General features: G+C 39.6%; 1 protein-coding gene across 2 annotated transcripts; it reads left to right on the top strand.

Moving 5' to 3' along the window:
* The first annotated feature begins 2512 nt into the window (after positions 1 to 2512).
* smarcc2 (SWI/SNF related BAF chromatin remodeling complex subunit C2) lies at positions 2513 to 16224 on the top strand. 2 transcript variants are annotated; one of them, XM_029432669.1, is made up of 26 exons: positions 2513 to 2685; positions 4024 to 4143; positions 4464 to 4549; positions 4700 to 4775; positions 5390 to 5482; positions 5985 to 6054; positions 6150 to 6219; positions 6930 to 7005; positions 7964 to 8208; positions 8350 to 8474; positions 8599 to 8652; positions 9011 to 9048; positions 9145 to 9275; positions 9682 to 9753; positions 9827 to 9940; positions 10052 to 10205; positions 10905 to 11021; positions 11117 to 11179; positions 11285 to 11543; positions 11855 to 12016; positions 12117 to 12178; positions 12270 to 12390; positions 12477 to 12640; positions 12728 to 12862; positions 13350 to 13728; positions 14110 to 16224. In XM_029432669.1, the coding sequence occupies exons 1-26, from the start codon at positions 2575 to 2577 to the stop codon at positions 14172 to 14174; spliced, it is 3162 nt and encodes a 1053-aa protein (XP_029288529.1). In that variant the 5' UTR covers positions 2513 to 2574; the 3' UTR covers positions 14175 to 16224. The 2 variants fall into 2 exon arrangements, with proteins under 2 accessions (XP_029288529.1, XP_029288528.1); XM_029432668.1 differs by having other exon boundaries at positions 4694 to 4775.
* The last annotated feature ends 816 nt before the right edge of the window (positions 16225 to 17040 follow it).

The following is a 17040-nucleotide window of genomic DNA, read 5'->3' as shown; positions in this document are numbered from 1 at the left end:
GAAGAAGGAAAATTTGTTTAATTCAGCCAGTAATACATAACAAATCAAACAAAGACCAGAGGATACATTGGGATTAATAAGGGCATCGCTCCTCACTGTCCTCCTGCTGACACACCCTAACTCTCCTGAATAGATCAAAATAGATATAAAATAATTAGCACGACATAGTGCATGTTCTTGAATACTGTGAAAGTTGTGAAATCAACTTTATTTTATATATGTGTATATAAGTATATGCTTGAAAGAGAACACCCTCTTATGCAATCAAACACGATATGTGCACTCACTGCTACTGAATCAGAAATGTGTCCTTTAAAATGTGTTTTAAAAATATTGATCTTTTCTCATTGACTTGTCTTCTTTTTTCAATGTCTCATCAGCACAGTTACTAAAGTCCTGCAGCAGGACGTCATTTATTGCCAATTTAAAAATCTAATTACATTTTCTTTTACTTTTCATTTACAAGTAAGTCTTTTATTTTGGTGATTTACATGTTGTAATGCTGTTACAATCATTTAACCACGAAATCACTCATCATGGAAGTATAACGTGGCAGACTCACTGCACTGGGATGTACTCCGTGCAGTGAGTCATAATACTTCTCGTCCATAGACTGTATGTATGTTCATATACTCTTCATGCTTCATACTCAAAACAGACGCACTTCTTTCAGTTGTCAATTAAGAATATTAGTATACTAGTAGCGTGTGAACTGAGGCTCCCTTCAGCAATGCTCATTAAATATGTATATGTATATATATATACATCGATATATATATACATATATAAACACAAGTAGAAGTAAATGAAATAACACATAAAACATAAAATAACACAAGTTAAAATATAGGCAGAATATAAACATGAATAAAATATAAAATAAAGTAATATACATGTACAGTAGTTCAAATGGATAAACTAAATGTAAACAGGAGTGTAAATGTATATGTAGAATAAGATGTAAAAAATATTTATACACAAAGGTTTGTCACTCCCAATGAATAAAAGGACAAAAGCTTCTTTTTTTATTATTTTGTTGACACATCACTTATTATTTGATTGTACAACTTCAGGCAGGACAAGAAAGAACAAGTCAATAGCTAGTTACTAAAGTAAAAACAAAAAAGAAATTAGATTTAAAAAATGGTGCAAAAAAGCTATTACCTGGAAAAGAAGTGAATTATCGCACTCGCTGGAGCAGCTGCGAGTAGATACATTTACTCTTCTGTTTAGCACTACTACCACCATGTGGCCCTCTCTGCTCCTAATGCTCTTTCAGATTTTCCCATTTGCACTTAATATTTCCATTCTTTTAGGATACTAGATGTAGTTACAAGGTGCCTTTCAAATGAATATTTATATATAAAAAACATAATCAATTTTAGCAAATAGGATATATATATTATACTGGCCAGCAGTCCATAAAGCAGTTAAAGTTCGGTCCATCTGTCCAACATTTAAGAACTATTTACATGTTAATACACCAATTATGATGATCCAATAATATAATGATATGACAGTGACAGGAGCCATTCTACCTGTTGGGTACCTATTTACTGATACTTAAAGTAGGCTTACATTTTGTTGACACTTTTGTGAAGTTAAGTTTTACTTTATTAGTCATATGTAGGTTAACACAGAGACAACAATACAATGAAATGTATTCGAGAGACGAGAGAACAGCTAAAAAGCACTCGTCGCAAGAGCACTCCTAATATGAAATGAAATAAGATAAAATGACGGTGAGATAAGAATGAAATAGATAAAATAATAATACAATATAGCATTATAAACATACAGTACCAGTCAAAAGTTTGGACACACATTCTCATTCACATGTTTATGAAAAATAGTGTAAAATTACTTGACAGAGTTTATTCAACAGTATTGCACAAATTGAATAAGAAAAAGGGAATTAAATATGGATTATGGAGATAATTGAATGAGATGATACATAGATAAATTAAAAGTTAGCTATATATACATACATGAAAGAGAGGATTTGTTTGTCAGTAACAAGTATATACAAAAGCACTGTAACAGAAATGCAGCACACTGATTGATTGTATTTATGGATTATCAGAAAAAGAAACAAAAGTATCCAAAGTATAACATGTTAAAGTGAAAACACTTATTTCCAACATGGTCCCAAGATGTCCAAAGAAAACACAAAACGAAGCACAAGACATTCAACATAAAAAGCTAAAACAATCCTGAAATCCCCCCAAAAAAGCACCACAATTTAAGAAAAAATACAAAATTACTCCCCCAACTAAAACAATATCATTGCAAATGTCCCTATAAATATTTATATAAATGTATTTATACCTATAAATAAAAAGGATTTAGTTGGTTTTGCTTAAATAAAGTAAATAATCTGAATACTTCTTCCACAACTGCTGCATGCCGCTGCTTTTCAAATCTCTCACATCACGAAGAAGTATTTCAGAAACCATCCTCTACATAAGTCCGCTGCCTGCTGTACGCGGATTGTTATTACACCTTCCAGCGGCTGCAGTACCGGACTCTGTCCGCTGGGCGGCGCGCGACTTGACTAGTTGTCTGCAGTCAAAGATGGCGGTGCGGAAGAAAGACGGCGGCCCGAATGTAAAATATTTCGAAGCCTCTGATACCGTTTCTCAGTTTGATAATGTCCGCGTCTGGCTGGGAAAGAATTACAAAAAGGTACTGACCGCATGTTTTGTATCCGTACACGCTGAGCTTACACGGTTCACCCTGAAATGTGGGCACTTACCTATTGGGCAGAGGCAGTGACAAAGAGAGGAGGGAGGGTGCTGCTGAACATCCAGCTGTTTGATTCACTCGAGCCGGGATACAAAAGGATGCTGAGCCAACCGCTGCAACAGATGCAGACACGAATGGCGGCATCCCTGTACGTTGTTGTAGATAAACCGATGCAAAAGCAGCTCACAATCAGTCCTGTGAGGAAGATATTTTGCAAAAAGGGGTGACTTTAGCCGGCCAGCCAGCTAGCTAGCTAGGTAGCTAATGTGCTAACGGTAATGCAGCTCAGATCCAGATGTTGGCTGCCGCGCGGACTGAAGCCATGGCCCGTCTGGAATAACACTGAGCGGAGTGCTGCTAGATTTAACCAAATAACTGCATTATTTCTTTAACAATACGACAATAATAATGATGAAACGAACTATATTTTCCATTTAATCCCCATATTAGATGTACAAAGCATAATGGTTAACTTGCCCTGAATAACAACGCAGATGGCACGCTCCCTCCACTTTTGGGCATATTTTATCACACATAGCACCTATGAACTATAACTAAGTACATTTACTCCGGTACCGTACTACACAATTTTGAGGTTCTTTTACTTTACTTGAGTATTTCCTTTTTATTGCTACTTTATACTTCTACTCCACTATGTTTCAGATGGAAACGTTGCACTTTTTACTCCGCTACAGCTTTAGTTACTTTGCAGATAGCAGTATATAAAGTAAATTAATAAGAAAAAGCCTTTACCAGCTGCAACGTTAAAGTGATGAACACATTCATGCATCAATAATTATAATCCAGTAAAATTATATAGGCTACACTATTCAGAAATGGGCCGTTCTGCACAATGAGTACTTTTAAGTATATTTTGATGCTTATACTTTTGTACTTTTGCTTAAGTAAGATTTTGAATGCAGGACTTTTTTTCTTCTTATGTGTGTTTGTTTTTTAATGTGTTTTAAATGTGCATGGTTTGTTTGACATTGAGCCCTGTAAAAGGGGAATTTCCTGCTTTGTGATCATCTTATTGTATCATATCTTATCTTATAATGAGTACTTTTACTTTAAGTATATTTTGATGCTTATACTTTTTGTACTTTTGCTTGAGTAAGATTTTGAATGCCGGACTTTTACTTGTAACAGAGTACTTCTACACTGTAGTATGGCTACTTTTACTTTATTAAACTCTCTTAATATTTCTTCCACCGCTGCCTATCAGCACACTGTAGTTTGTGGCTCAGCTCTGACTGCCTCTCTCTGATATCCTCTCAGTACATCCAGGCCGAGCCCCCCACCAACAAGTCTCTGTCCAGCCTGGTGGTCCAGCTGCTCCAGTTCCAGGAGGAGGTGTTCGGTCGACATGTCAGCAACCCTCCGCTCACCAAGCTGCCCGTATGTCTCCTTTATCTCAGTGTCATTCACACATATCGAATGACTTTACCCTATGGAGGCATTTTGAAACGTTTTTTTTTTTTATGTTAAAGATGCCGGCCATATTTTCTGCCACCGTTTTTGTTTTTTTACATTCCTCCTTCACAGCTTCAAAAACATGGACTTCAGGAATGCACCTCTACTACTACTGTTTTTTTCTGTTCTGTTTTCTCATGTTTTTGTGGCATGATGGACAGAATGTTTTGCATTTTGTTGTGCAACCTTGTGTTGCATAAATGACAATAAATGATGCGTAAATCGTTGAATCTTTGTGTCTGCAGATGAAGAGTTTTCTGGAATTCAAGTCAGGAGGGGCTCTCTGCCACATCCTGGCTGCTGCCTACAAGTTCAAGAGTGACCAAGGATGGTAAGGCTTTCTTTCTAGTTGGTATAAATGTTTGGTGAACAGACTAACTGAAAATAAACTATGTTGTCTAAGTGCCCTGAGTAAACGGTTGTATTTCGGCTATGTTGCCGTTTCGTGTGTAACTCCAGTCTAATTTCCTGGTAGGCGCAGGTTTGACTTCCAGAATCCATCGAGGATGGACCGAAATGTGGAGATGTTCATGACGATTGAGAAGTCCTTAGTGCAGGTGAGTTTGCCTCTTTGTTTTCCTCTATGTATGTGTTTAACACACATTACCTGGACAGCCAAAATGCAATTGTAAATATTTTCAGTTCAAATTCTTTGAGGCGTAATAGCAGTGTTTATTTTTCCTCATTTTGTTTTAAAGAAAGCTTTTTTCACTCCACACACTTTTACAACATTACAACAATATCCTATAATAACGCTGTTGTTTTTAAGAGATCAGCTGTGAGCTGCAACAGGAGCCAGTTAATGTTGTTTGTTTTTTGCTGCAGGCACCAGAGCTAAATGATTGAGCTAAATACTCTGTTTGAGAGGTTGTGTCCTATGATTACATCATATTTGTGTAAATATGTCTGAGGATCAGGCTGCCTGAGCTTTACAGATAGAAATAATGAAGAGCACCCTGTCATGTGACTTGACCAGTAATCCTATTTAAGAAATCATGCAGTTACACTACAAGATCATCCCGCTCTCCAAATCTGAAGAAATCAACAACACAGACATAGTTCTTGTTTTAGATTATATGATATTAAATATATGTATTTATTTATTTTTCTGCCTATTTGAATGTATGAGTTTCACTCAGTCGCATATCACTGCTGTATTTCTTCATTTCAGAACAACTGCCTAAGTAGACCAGTTATCTACCTGAGCTCTGACATAGAGCCAAAGCTGCTTGGGAAACTGAAAGACATCATCAAAAGACATCAGGTTTGTTTTTTGTTTTGTTTTGTTAAAAGTTTCAGTATTACAAACTGAAAACTTGCTCCAAATGTGCCTGCTTGTGAGACCCCTGGTGCAAACATTTAAAAAAGTATTATGTTGTAAGCTTAAGGCACAATGAGTAGTATTTTCCTAAAAGTAAATGTATTTTTGTTTTTGTTTTGTCCGGGAACTTTCTGGGCTTCAACCTCTGTAAAAACATTGCGACCAGGTGCCAGATCGTAAGCACGCATCCAAGAGGAAGCTACAAAAATGTCGGACACAGCGCCACTAAACTAAAATATAGCAAAGCAAAACGGCAAGCTGACAAAGCTTATTCTAAACGAGAGAGTGAATCAGGAGTTGGCTTTCACCTTCTGGCGATCATCCTAACACTCATTGAGACGGGGAGGAAGGACCAACTTTGAATGTTGTGTTTACAAACTGTTACTGACAAATCCTACTCTTTGTGCCTTTAACCCATATTTTCTTGTGACTTCATTTGTCTCAGGGCTCAGTAACTGAGGACAAAGCCTCCAGCTCCCATCTTGTTGTTCCTATTCCCACCAGCCTGGAGGAAGGTGAGGCTTCACACGTTGTGTTCTAGCACGGTTAGTTTTTTTTAGTGTGACTTCTGCTCGCTTTGTGCTGATATCCGTTTCTCTTTTTGGTCCAGAGGAATGGGTGCGTCCCGTGATGAAGAGAGACAAACAAGTGCTGCTCCACTGGGGATATTTTCCTGACGGGTTAGTGCTGAGTTTACAAACACTTTAATGACAACTGTTGTCGTGGAAAGTTTGAATGAAGTCTTTATACAAATGGCCAGTGAAGTCTATAATAGTGAAACAAAGATTCTTGAGGAATAAACTTGTCTTTGGAGTTTTTATTCTTTTGTGCAAAGAAGGTTCAACAATCATACAGAGTGCAGTCTGGGTGAGGAAGAACACTGTGTGTGTGTTAATGCATTCAAAAGACAGTGAGGAGAGGGGGATGAAAGATTCACACAGTGTGTCAGATGGACATAAGCAAACAGTTATACACTTTACATTCTGTCCGTACAGGATAACCTTCAGTCAAGCTTCAGGCAGGGAACAGGGTGTGCCTACCTAAGGTACATCAGTCGAGTTTGATATCATTAGGAGTTGTTTATCTGTAAGGAGGCACAGAGGAAAGGTATCGAGAGAATTCAAAGAAAGTTACAGAGATATTCTGGGCGAGGCAGAGGTTCATTGAAACATGTATCAAACCCTGAAATATTTCACATGGACATGTGTTACAGTGTTGCTTTGTTTTATTGTGGAAGTATAACACAGTTCTCACGGATCTGCTAATTTTGTTTTCTTGAAGCTTTTCATACTGCTCTGAACTCCACAGCCTTCAGTTACACCTTGGTCTACCTGAAATGTTTTTACAAGCCCTAACTTTGACCTTTGACCTTGCTCCTCTCACCATTTAGTTATGATACCTGGATCCCAGCCAATGAGATTGAAGCTGCTGTGGAGGATCCTCCCAGCCCAGAAAAGCCCAGGAAGGTATTTCATTTCTGGAAACTTTTTTGGTTGTTGCTTGCTGTTTCTTGTCTCTCTATATTTCTGTCATCCATTCCCAACATTCCCAAGTGTCTTTTATTCTACAGCACATGGAAATGTATAAATGCCTGTGCATTATTTTGTTTGCACGATTTTTTGAAATAATTTTAAATGATAGTCTTGAGTGTGTAATGAGGGAAGTTCATTTTATGTGTCTCAGCTTTTTCTTTATTGTTCCAACCTGTCCGGGGACTGTGTACACAGAGCTGATAGCTCCCATAGTTTTGCAACAGTACCCTTCTCATATTTTTCTCTCTGTCCAAAACCTACAAGAACAACAGAGCTTCCTTTGGCACTTGGCTGAACCACAAATTCAAAGCAGTGTCAGAAGCTCTTATTGTTTATTCAGCATCACTTGCTCCAGGCATTAAGCGCTCACTAGGACATGATAGTAAGAGCAGTGAAGCATTCAAAGGTCTGGAGCTGTATGCACATACAAACCAGCACACTGGGTTAGTTTGCTATCAAGATCCTGTCACTCAAACATCATAGCGACATAATTAAGATGAACTGCATTTGTCTTCATTTTGTGACTGCCCCTTTAGTGCACTTGCATTTGGTGTTCAAGTTTCTGTAGAATTGTTTTTACTTAAACATAAATCAATAAAAACTTCCATTGAACACTAACAGATTTATTAGCCATTATTGCCCAAATACAATAACTTTTCAGCCACAAAAGCAACATAGGATCCAGTACAAACCCCACTAATGTTCTTCACAAAATGATTTCTGCTGTGGGTCCACTTAAAGAATTGTTATTTCATTTCTAGACGTGACATCTGAATCCGTGTGTACAAGGTTTAATTGTGCCATGAGCTGTTGTTGGTGACATTTCACTCACAGACATGCTCAGTGAAAAGATTTCAGTATTGGTCATACACTGTATGGTCTCTGTTCACAGGTCCATGCCAAGTGGATTTTAGACCTGGACCAGTACAACGAGTGGATGAATGAGGAGGACTATGAAGTGGGCGATGGCTGCCCTAAGAGGAAGAGGATCTCAGCCAAGACTCTAACGGATGAGGTGACCACGCCTGACGAGCGGAGGGATAAGAAGCCTGTCAGTGCCAAGAAGAGGAAGAGGTCGCCGTCGCCCTCCCCCACCCCTCCGCCTCAGGAGAGCAAGAAGAAGAATACCAAAAAAGGGTCGGTGACCAGACGTGTCTTGATGCAATGATGTTACAATCATCAGCTGTTAAAGAATAATGTGTTGCAGAACCAGTTGTATCAGAGACATTATGCAGTATTGTAAAATAATGTCCTTTTTTTGTGTGTGCGTGCGAACAGGCCAACGACCCCGTACACCAAGTCTAAACGGGGCCAAAGGGAGGAGGAGCAGGAAGATCTTAGTAAAGATTTGGATGAAGCGTCACCTGTTCCAGCATCTGAAGAGGGAAACCCACCTAAGACAAGTACACATGTTTTTTAAATATACATAAATATAACCAAATAAGAAAATGAAAATGAACCTCAGTTGCCACCTTCAAGACTTAAGTAGTTTTTGTCGGTTACTAGCTGACATACTTTCTTTTGCAGGTAACACTAAGAAGGATTCTGATTCAACTCCAGTCAAGGGAGGAGCAGACATGGGTGAGCAGATATTTGAGATGCGTCTCCTCCATCATGGTCACCTGTAACTACTTTTACAATAAAACACCCCCTTTCTGTGCTAATGCATCTAAAACAGTGGAAAATCAAGAGTGAGCCACTGTAATTTGTTTAAGATATCAGGTCATAAGATGTATTACTTTATCGTGGATCTGGGTTTTTGTCATATTAGAGGACATTGTTTTTCACGTGTCTCTCCCAACATTGAGGATAAGTATGCATTTCAAACTGTGAAAGTCCTCCATTCATTTTAAGTGACAGTTCATGTTGTATTCAGTGAATGATTTACCTCTGCTTGTACGTCTTATATTCACTTACCATTCTTCTGTGATTCGAACAGACGAGCAAGAGGATGAGTCCATGGAAACAACAGGCAAGGTAAGTTAGTTTGTAAAAGTGCAAGAAAATGTGGGGACAGTGAGGACAGTAAACCCATGAATCATCACGATTGTGTGTGTGCTTGTGTTTAAACAGGAGGAGGAGGAAGGCTCTCCGAGCGTGAAGGGTGAGCCAGTGAAAGGCTCGGACCTTCATGAGGACAATGTGACTGAGCAAACTCATCACATTATTATACCGAGCTACGCTGCCTGGTTTGACTACAACAGGTAAGAAAAATAAACGAGATAAGAACTTTATTAATCCCACCACAAAGACAAAATACAAAAAAAATAACATAACTATATACATATACACACTATATACACCTTTCACCATAGTGTGTAGCAGTGCGCTAGAACAAAATGTATAAATACATATTAAATATATTTGCACAGGATAGACATGTTGTAAGTGGTGAGTGATAGTGACAGAGACACCAGCAGGGTTATGTTATGTTGAGTAAATAATCTGATTTGAGAGATGTTAGTAATGTGTTTACACAATTCATGTGAAAAGTAAGATTGAAATGAAATCAGCTGGGGTCAATTGTGTTTGACTCAAAAAATCCAAAGTGATTCATTCGTACGCATTCCAGCTGTGAGTCCTCATCGTGTCGTAATTGTTTTCCCCCAGTGTTCATGCCATTGAGCGCAGAGCCCTGCCCGAGTTTTTTAATGGGAAGAACAAATCCAAAACCCCGGAGATGTAAGTATTTGAACAGTACACAACACAATATTAGATGTTGTTATTACACTCACTATGCACCTCCTTCTTTCAGTTATCTGGCGTACAGGAACTTCATGATTGACACCTACCGGCTGAACCCTCAGGAGTACCTGACATCCACCGCCTGTCGCAGGAACCTGGCAGGAGACGTGTGTGCAATCATGAGGTAGGTGGAGGCTGAAAGGGAAGTTATCTACTCCAGAGTCTGTATCTACAACGTCACTTGTTTTAGTCAAACTGCTGTCAGTGTGGTCACTCTGTGGTTGTTGTGCTGCAGAGTCCACGCCTTCCTGGAGCAGTGGGGCCTGATCAACTACCAGGTGGACTCCGAGAGCCGACCCACACCCATGGGCCCTCCACCCACCTCTCACTTCCACGTCCTGGCAGACACTCCATCAAGTCTGGTGCCCCTGCAGCCCAAAACATCCCAGGTCCACATACGCTCACACACACAAATACACACATGCAGGGGTGGGAGGGTTACTTGTAGTCAGTAACCTAATCCAAGTATCACAATATTGAAGTAACGTAACTTGATTACTTTCTGTTACTTTTGATTTATCTTAATACCAAATATGCAAATAAAGAAAGAGGCAAAGAAAGCTGAACGTTCATTATGTTTATGCAAAGCAGGAAAGGGGAACGACATCACAGGGCAGGTTTTGCCGTTCAGCTGTGAAAATGCTGTCATCATCCGAGGAACTTGGAGCAGCTATTATACTAATATATAAATTAAATTAACCTACATACATATTTTCCCTGGTATATTGGCATATTTTTATTTTGTTTGCTGGACCCAAAATTTGAAGCGGTTGGCTTGTTTCCTACGAACTGTATTTCACACGGGCTGACAAAAGGAATAATCTTGATGAACTGGAACGTGCGTAAACCATCTTACTATGCAATAACCTGCACTGTGCTGTGATGTTGTTCCCAGGGTTCCCGCTGATCCTTAACAAATCTTAAAAGGCCTTTCATTCATGAATCTAAAAATAAGAACTTAATTGGTATTCAATCTTAAATCAATCTAAAAATGGTAACTTTTTCTGACATTGCAATTTAAAATCTCATAATGATTGTTAAAATATATTTTATTTAACTTGTGTCCCCCTCTCATTGTGCACCCTTAGACCCCGGCTACCCAGCAGATGATGTCCTTCCCAGATAAAGTGAAGGAGAAACCAGCAGATCTACAAAACTTTGGGCTGCGGACTGACATGTACAGCAAGAAGACCGGCTCTGCAAAGGTACAAGTCTAAGGAGATGCATGACAGAATGATTCTTTGCTGTGATTTCCAAAGACCTACCGTATTAACAAAGTGGTGGTGATATTTCTGCACAGAGCAAGAGTACAGCCAGCTCTATGAGGGAGTGGACAGAACAAGAAACACTACTACTACTTGAGGTACAAATGATCCCTAAAATCCATCGTGTGATGATTGCAGATAATTAAACATGAAAATACGAAAGTTAAAATGTGGAGCTAAATGTAGTCCTCACTTCCCTTTAGGGTTTGGAGATGTACAAGGACGACTGGAACAAGGTTTCAGAGCATGTGGGCAGCCGTACACAGGATGAGTGCATCCTGCACTTCCTGCGGCTGCCTATTGAAGACCCTTACCTGGTGGACAACTCCTCCACCCTGGGACCGCTGGCCTACCAGCCGGTACCTTTCAGCCAGGCAGGAAACCCTGTCATGAGCTCCGTGGCCTTCCTCGCCTCTGTCGTCGACCCACGCGTGGCCTCAGCAGCTGCCAAGTCGGCTCTGGGTGAGAAGGAGCTTATTTTGAATTTGATTTATTGGATGTTAAATAAAGACAAGAAGCCCAATTCTTTAAGGAAGTGATGTATGCTGTCAAGTTGCCATTAAGGGCTTTATAAATAAATAAATAAAAACAATGCCTGTCATGTCCTACTGTTAGAGATGCCCAGCCAATCTTGTCATAAAAGACGTGAAGATGAGAAGAATAACTGTCACCGGTAATAAATCGTATTATTGATCAGTAATTAGTCATCCCCAAATCAACATTTTTCTTTTTACCTTCACCTTTTAACCTTGATCTGTCTCTCTCCCTCTCAGAGGAGTTTTCTCGTATGAAGGAGGAGGTTCCTGCAGCGCTCGTTGAGGCTCATGTGCGGCGGGTGGAGGAGGCAGCGAGGGTCAGCGGCCGACAGGACCCGCTGTATGGCCTGGAGGGTAGTGGCATCGCAGGCACTGGCCTGGAGGAGGGAGAGAGACCTGGTAGGATGAAAACACACAAGTACAGCATGAAAAATTGCAAAAAATAAAATACTTTCGCACTTAGAACCGAAAAAGAATAACTGACTTGACTTCTCTCTAGATGAAAGCAATGATGAAAGTAAGAGTGAGAACCCACCAGGTGAAGAAAAGAGGGAGGCCAAGGTACGACGCACGATGGTCATTATGTAATGTTTCTGATTTGTGAGTTCTGCTGATGCAAAGCTCATTGTGCCGTGTTTCCTTTCCCATGCAGGAGAGCAAAGATGGAGCGACTGAGGAAGAGGAGAAGCAGGCAGAGAATGGGAAGAAGGAAGAAGAAAGAGGAAGAGAACAAGAAGGAGAGAGGGAGGCGGACAAAACAGAGTCAGAGATGGGTAAGAAGATGCATCTCAGTCAGATACAGGAAACACAGTGTTCTTGTCAAAGTGAAAAGAAATCTAACTTTGTTCCCCTCTCGTAGGCGATGGGGAGAAGGAGAAGGATGGAAAAGAGGGCACAGAGGAAGGACAAAGAGAGGCGGAGATTGAAGGGGAGAGGAAGGCTAAAGTGGAGCGTGATATGGGAGAGGGGAACCTGGCCACCGCTGCTGCGTCTGCGCTCGCTGCTGCTGCCGTCAAAGCCAAGGTAAACTTGCTGTTTCCTTCATCGCCTTTTGTTCACATTCTTTTCACATTTTCTCTGATCTAAGTTTCTCCTTCACTTTCTTTGTAGCACCTGGCTGCAGTGGAAGAGAGGAAGATCAAATCTCTGGTGGCTCTGCTGGTGGAGACCCAAATGAAGAAGCTGGAGATTAAACTGCGACACTTCGAAGAACTGGAAACTATCATGGATAGAGAGAGGGAGGCTGTGAGTGTGGGATTCTGGGATACGTAGTATCTCAAGAGACTAGTGAACCTAATAGGAGTGCAAAAGCTTTCATTTTTTATTTATCTAACCTTTTATTTATGAACCTGTTTCCCATTATAAGAACAGCGAACAAAAAGCAAATAAAAAACAAAAAAGCAAACAAATTTGAAGTCATTGGATGATCAGTAAATCATCATATTGCATAGGGTAAATACAATAAAACACTAATGAAAGTCTCGTTGGCTAAATAAGAGCAAAGTTCATTTTGGAGTAGTATGGATAATATTGTCTGTTCTAGAAGATGAAGGTGTTTTACAATTCTAACAAAGAGTACTTTAAGTTGTTTCCCAGGCATAACTGTGTGTGTGTGTGTGTGTGTGTGTGTGTGTGTGTGTGTGTGTGTGTGTGTGTGTGTGTGTGTGTGTGTGTGTGTGTGTGTGTGTGTGTGTGTGTGTGTGTGTGTGTGTGTGTGTGTGTGTGTGTGTAGTTGGAGTACCAGCGTCAGCAGCTTCTGGCTGACCGTCAGTCCTTCCACATGGAGCAGTTAAAATATGCAGAGATGAGGGCCCGCCAGCAGCACTTCCAGCAGATTCAGCACCAGCAGCACAACCAGGCCGGAGGCCCTAACACCAACCAGGCCGCCCCGGCCCCAGCCCCGCCACCCCAGGGTCCGACCGCAAGTCAGCAAACTCCCAGCACACCAGCGCCGCAGCCGGCCCCCAGCCCCGCGCCTCCAGCCTCAGCTTCTGCCCCGGCCCCTGAGACCCAACCCCCTCAGAGTGCTCACACCTCGCCCCCCTGCCCCCCAGGCGCGACCCCAGCTGCCAACTCCAGCTCCAGCTCCAGCACTACTCCTGTACTCCATGGTGAGTTTAAAGTTACCATGTAGCAGCTTTAATAGGCGTTAATGTTATGATCATCATTTGTATTGTATGTACACAACCAAACAAGAAGAAGCAAATAGGCAGTGTGCTTCTTACTGCAGATATGTTTTCATCAGTCTGAATAAACAGCTAGCTATTAGTACTCATATGTTAAGTTTGTTATGAAAAATCTAGGAAATCTGGAAAAGTATGGAATTTTGAAAAAAGTCCCACGCAAGATAATATACTTAATAAAAGAAAGGAAGAATACACGTATCAGCTTTATTTTGACTATGTGTCCTGTTAACGTTACTTGAGCACTCAAAACATTGAAAACATTTTATAAAAATGTGTCACAATGTGTTCTTGTTTCTCCCCTCGCAGAGCCCACCGCCCCTCTGTCCGGGGAAACACTCCACCCCTCAGCTCCAGTCCCCCCTCCACAGTGAGAATCCGAATGACTCTGACCACTTTGAATCCTGCCGGTATTATCTAAAACGAAGAAGTCATAATATGAAGGAAGAGAACACATTTTACATGTTCAGCTCTTTTTATTTTTATTTTTATTTTTTTTTCAAAAGGACAATTAATGAGAGAAAGAAAAAAATAATATGTCTAAATCAAACCAGCTCTACTTTGACTGTCTGTTGAAAAAGAAGTCCCTTTTAAATGTAATCTGCCAATGAAGAAAATGAACCTAAAACAGAAGCTGTTCATCCGGTGAGGTCGATTGGACAGCAATGTCTCACTTCTTAATTTTGAGCTTAACACCAGAGATCTGGTGAACTGAGAGTCTTACCGACGTGCTGCCACTCAAGGAGAAGAAGAGAAAAGACTCATCTTGTGTTTTCAGTGTTTTGGAAATTGTTGCATTTATTTTCTGCAACAGTTTGTCACAGATTGTGAAGTGTCGTGCTTCACAAGCTCTCCAGAGTTCCCCCTTGTAGTGAAGGTACGAAATTTAATTATATGTAAGACAAAAATGCACTTTTAACATGTTTTCCATGGTCTCATTGAAAGACTTGAAGCATCCATGAAATTGAACTTTAGCACTTATAATGTCCCTTTGTTGTCTTAAATACTTTTTCATGCTGGAGGTTTTGAATACTTGATTGGGAATGTTACTTTTCCTCATTGCTTTTATTGTTTTTACATGGACCAACGGTCACTCTACAAGGTCTGGCCTGAAGGTCACATGTCCAAAACCAACGAGAAATGTCTGTAATGAATGAAAACAAATCAGAAGCCAGTTGGAAATTAAGTTGGTTTGGATGCAGTTTGAGACAATGTACTGTAGAACGGATTTTCTGTTACAAACACACCTTGTGTTGCCCTATAATGATCATATTTGGAAGTACTGACAGCATGAGATCTTCATCCTGAAAAGACCTTTCTTTAAATATATCTTAATAACGTCCCTATTTCAACAGCACTTAGAGAAAAACATGTCAACGAGGAGCTTCATGTTTTTCAAATCTGGATGAACACAAAGCGTCCGGGTTTTAATTTTGTGAGGAATGTAGTTTTGTTCAAAAGGAATGACTGAAAGTCTGGGAATAATGATTCTATCAGCGACCGCATAAGTGTTTTACTCATAATTTGACTTTGTGTTAATTGCTAAACCAAAATGTTTTTTATATTCATGTTTATCTCACATTTATTCAGTGAGTTTTATTGTGGTTGCTTGGGGAAAAAAGAGGATTCTTTTTTTTTAGCGGCTTGTTTTTTTTCGCTGGTGCATTTCAAGTTACACATGGAAGAAATGTGAATGCTGTCAAAAGAAACAAGGGAGCTCGCACCTTAAACAGCTGACTAAGGAGAATTGTGTCCTTAATATCTGCAACAATATCCTCACTTTTTATCCTATCAATTTTTATATTTTTTACTGTCTGTTTTTTCCATCTTTTCTTTGATATGTCAACATTGTAACTGTATATTATTACCTTTGTAGCCTATATTTACCCTCTCCACAGTTCAGGAATCAGGCAGGTCTGTTGGATCGGTCTCTTGAGAAGCGACTGTGAGCATGTGTGTGTGTGTGTGGACGCATGCCATTAAGATCTGTATTACCACCGTTCAGTTTTATTTCCAGTGCCATTTTGTCGTGTGTCACAAAGTTTGAAGAATAAAAAAAAAAAACAGGCTTCATTCTGCACACGACACGTCACGTCAGTTTCATGAAATATAATCCAGTCAGAAGGTGAAACTTTACAGTTGATGTCCGTCAAGCCAGTATTGCAGACCTCACCGCGGTTGTGAGCATAAATGGACTTCTTTTAACCGTGTTACTACATTGTGTGGACTTTGTGATATGAAATAAGTGTATGTTCAGTTTCTGTATGTTTTTCACTATGCTGAAGGTAGCAGCAATTGCATTGATTAGTATACAGTAGAAATCAATTTTTCCTCAGTAAATCATCACATTCGTGCTGACAGTTACTCTGGCAGTTTGTATTAAAAAAAAAAAAGGCAAAACAAAAGAGGTTCAGGTTTTAATTACAAAATGTTGGGGAAAAAATAAAGATGTGAAGAGGAAGTCATTGTTTGGAGTGTTTTGGGTTTTTTTTTTCGTCGGCAATTTCACAGACTGGTAAAACAAATAAGAACCACACATAAGAAGGTAAAATACACGTTAATAAACTAGTTTGTCAGATATTTAAAGATCACACTACTGTCGTTATGAAATCTCTCCACGGACTAATATTTGTTAGTTATTGAAGAAAAGCAAGTACATTTACTTAAGTACAAATTCAAGGGGCTTGTACTTTACTTAAGTATATTCATTGTACACAACTTTATACTTCTACTCCACTACATTTCAGAGGGAAATACTGTATTGTTTTACTCCACTACCTTTATCACAGCTTTAGTTACTTACTTTAGTTTAAGATTACACTTTTTCATCCCATTCCTGTCCAGTGAAGACCATATCTCTAGTTTAGATGTGATGTTTTTGAATCTGTATGATGAACTGAAGGATGATGTGTCCCTTAATGTGCTGAGAACATTTGCAGACTTCTTAAGCTAAATAAAGTATTTAAAATCAGCTGGACATGCATCGTCACAAAGCTGTTTTTCTGAGCTCATGAAAGGTTTTAGCAATACATGGTTCCCAGGACCACGACGCTACACAGATATGATCTATAATCTGATGGTTTGTCGTAATTAATCTAGCCAACAGTACATCAACGAAGTTTATACGTTGCTAATGTTTTTCATATTCTACTTTTTCCTGATATTAATATTTTTCTATTGTAATGTTTTGTAATGTGTGATATCTTTAACCTATTAAGAAATATTTGATCCAAGCAGAAG

This window comes from Cottoperca gobio, chromosome 5 (assembly GCF_900634415.1).
Source record: "Cottoperca gobio chromosome 5, fCotGob3.1, whole genome shotgun sequence".
Taxonomy (NCBI): Eukaryota; Metazoa; Chordata; class Actinopteri; order Perciformes; family Bovichtidae; genus Cottoperca; species Cottoperca gobio.
Note: the sequence above shows the minus strand (reverse complement) of the source record. Positions and strands in the feature narration are given on the sequence as shown.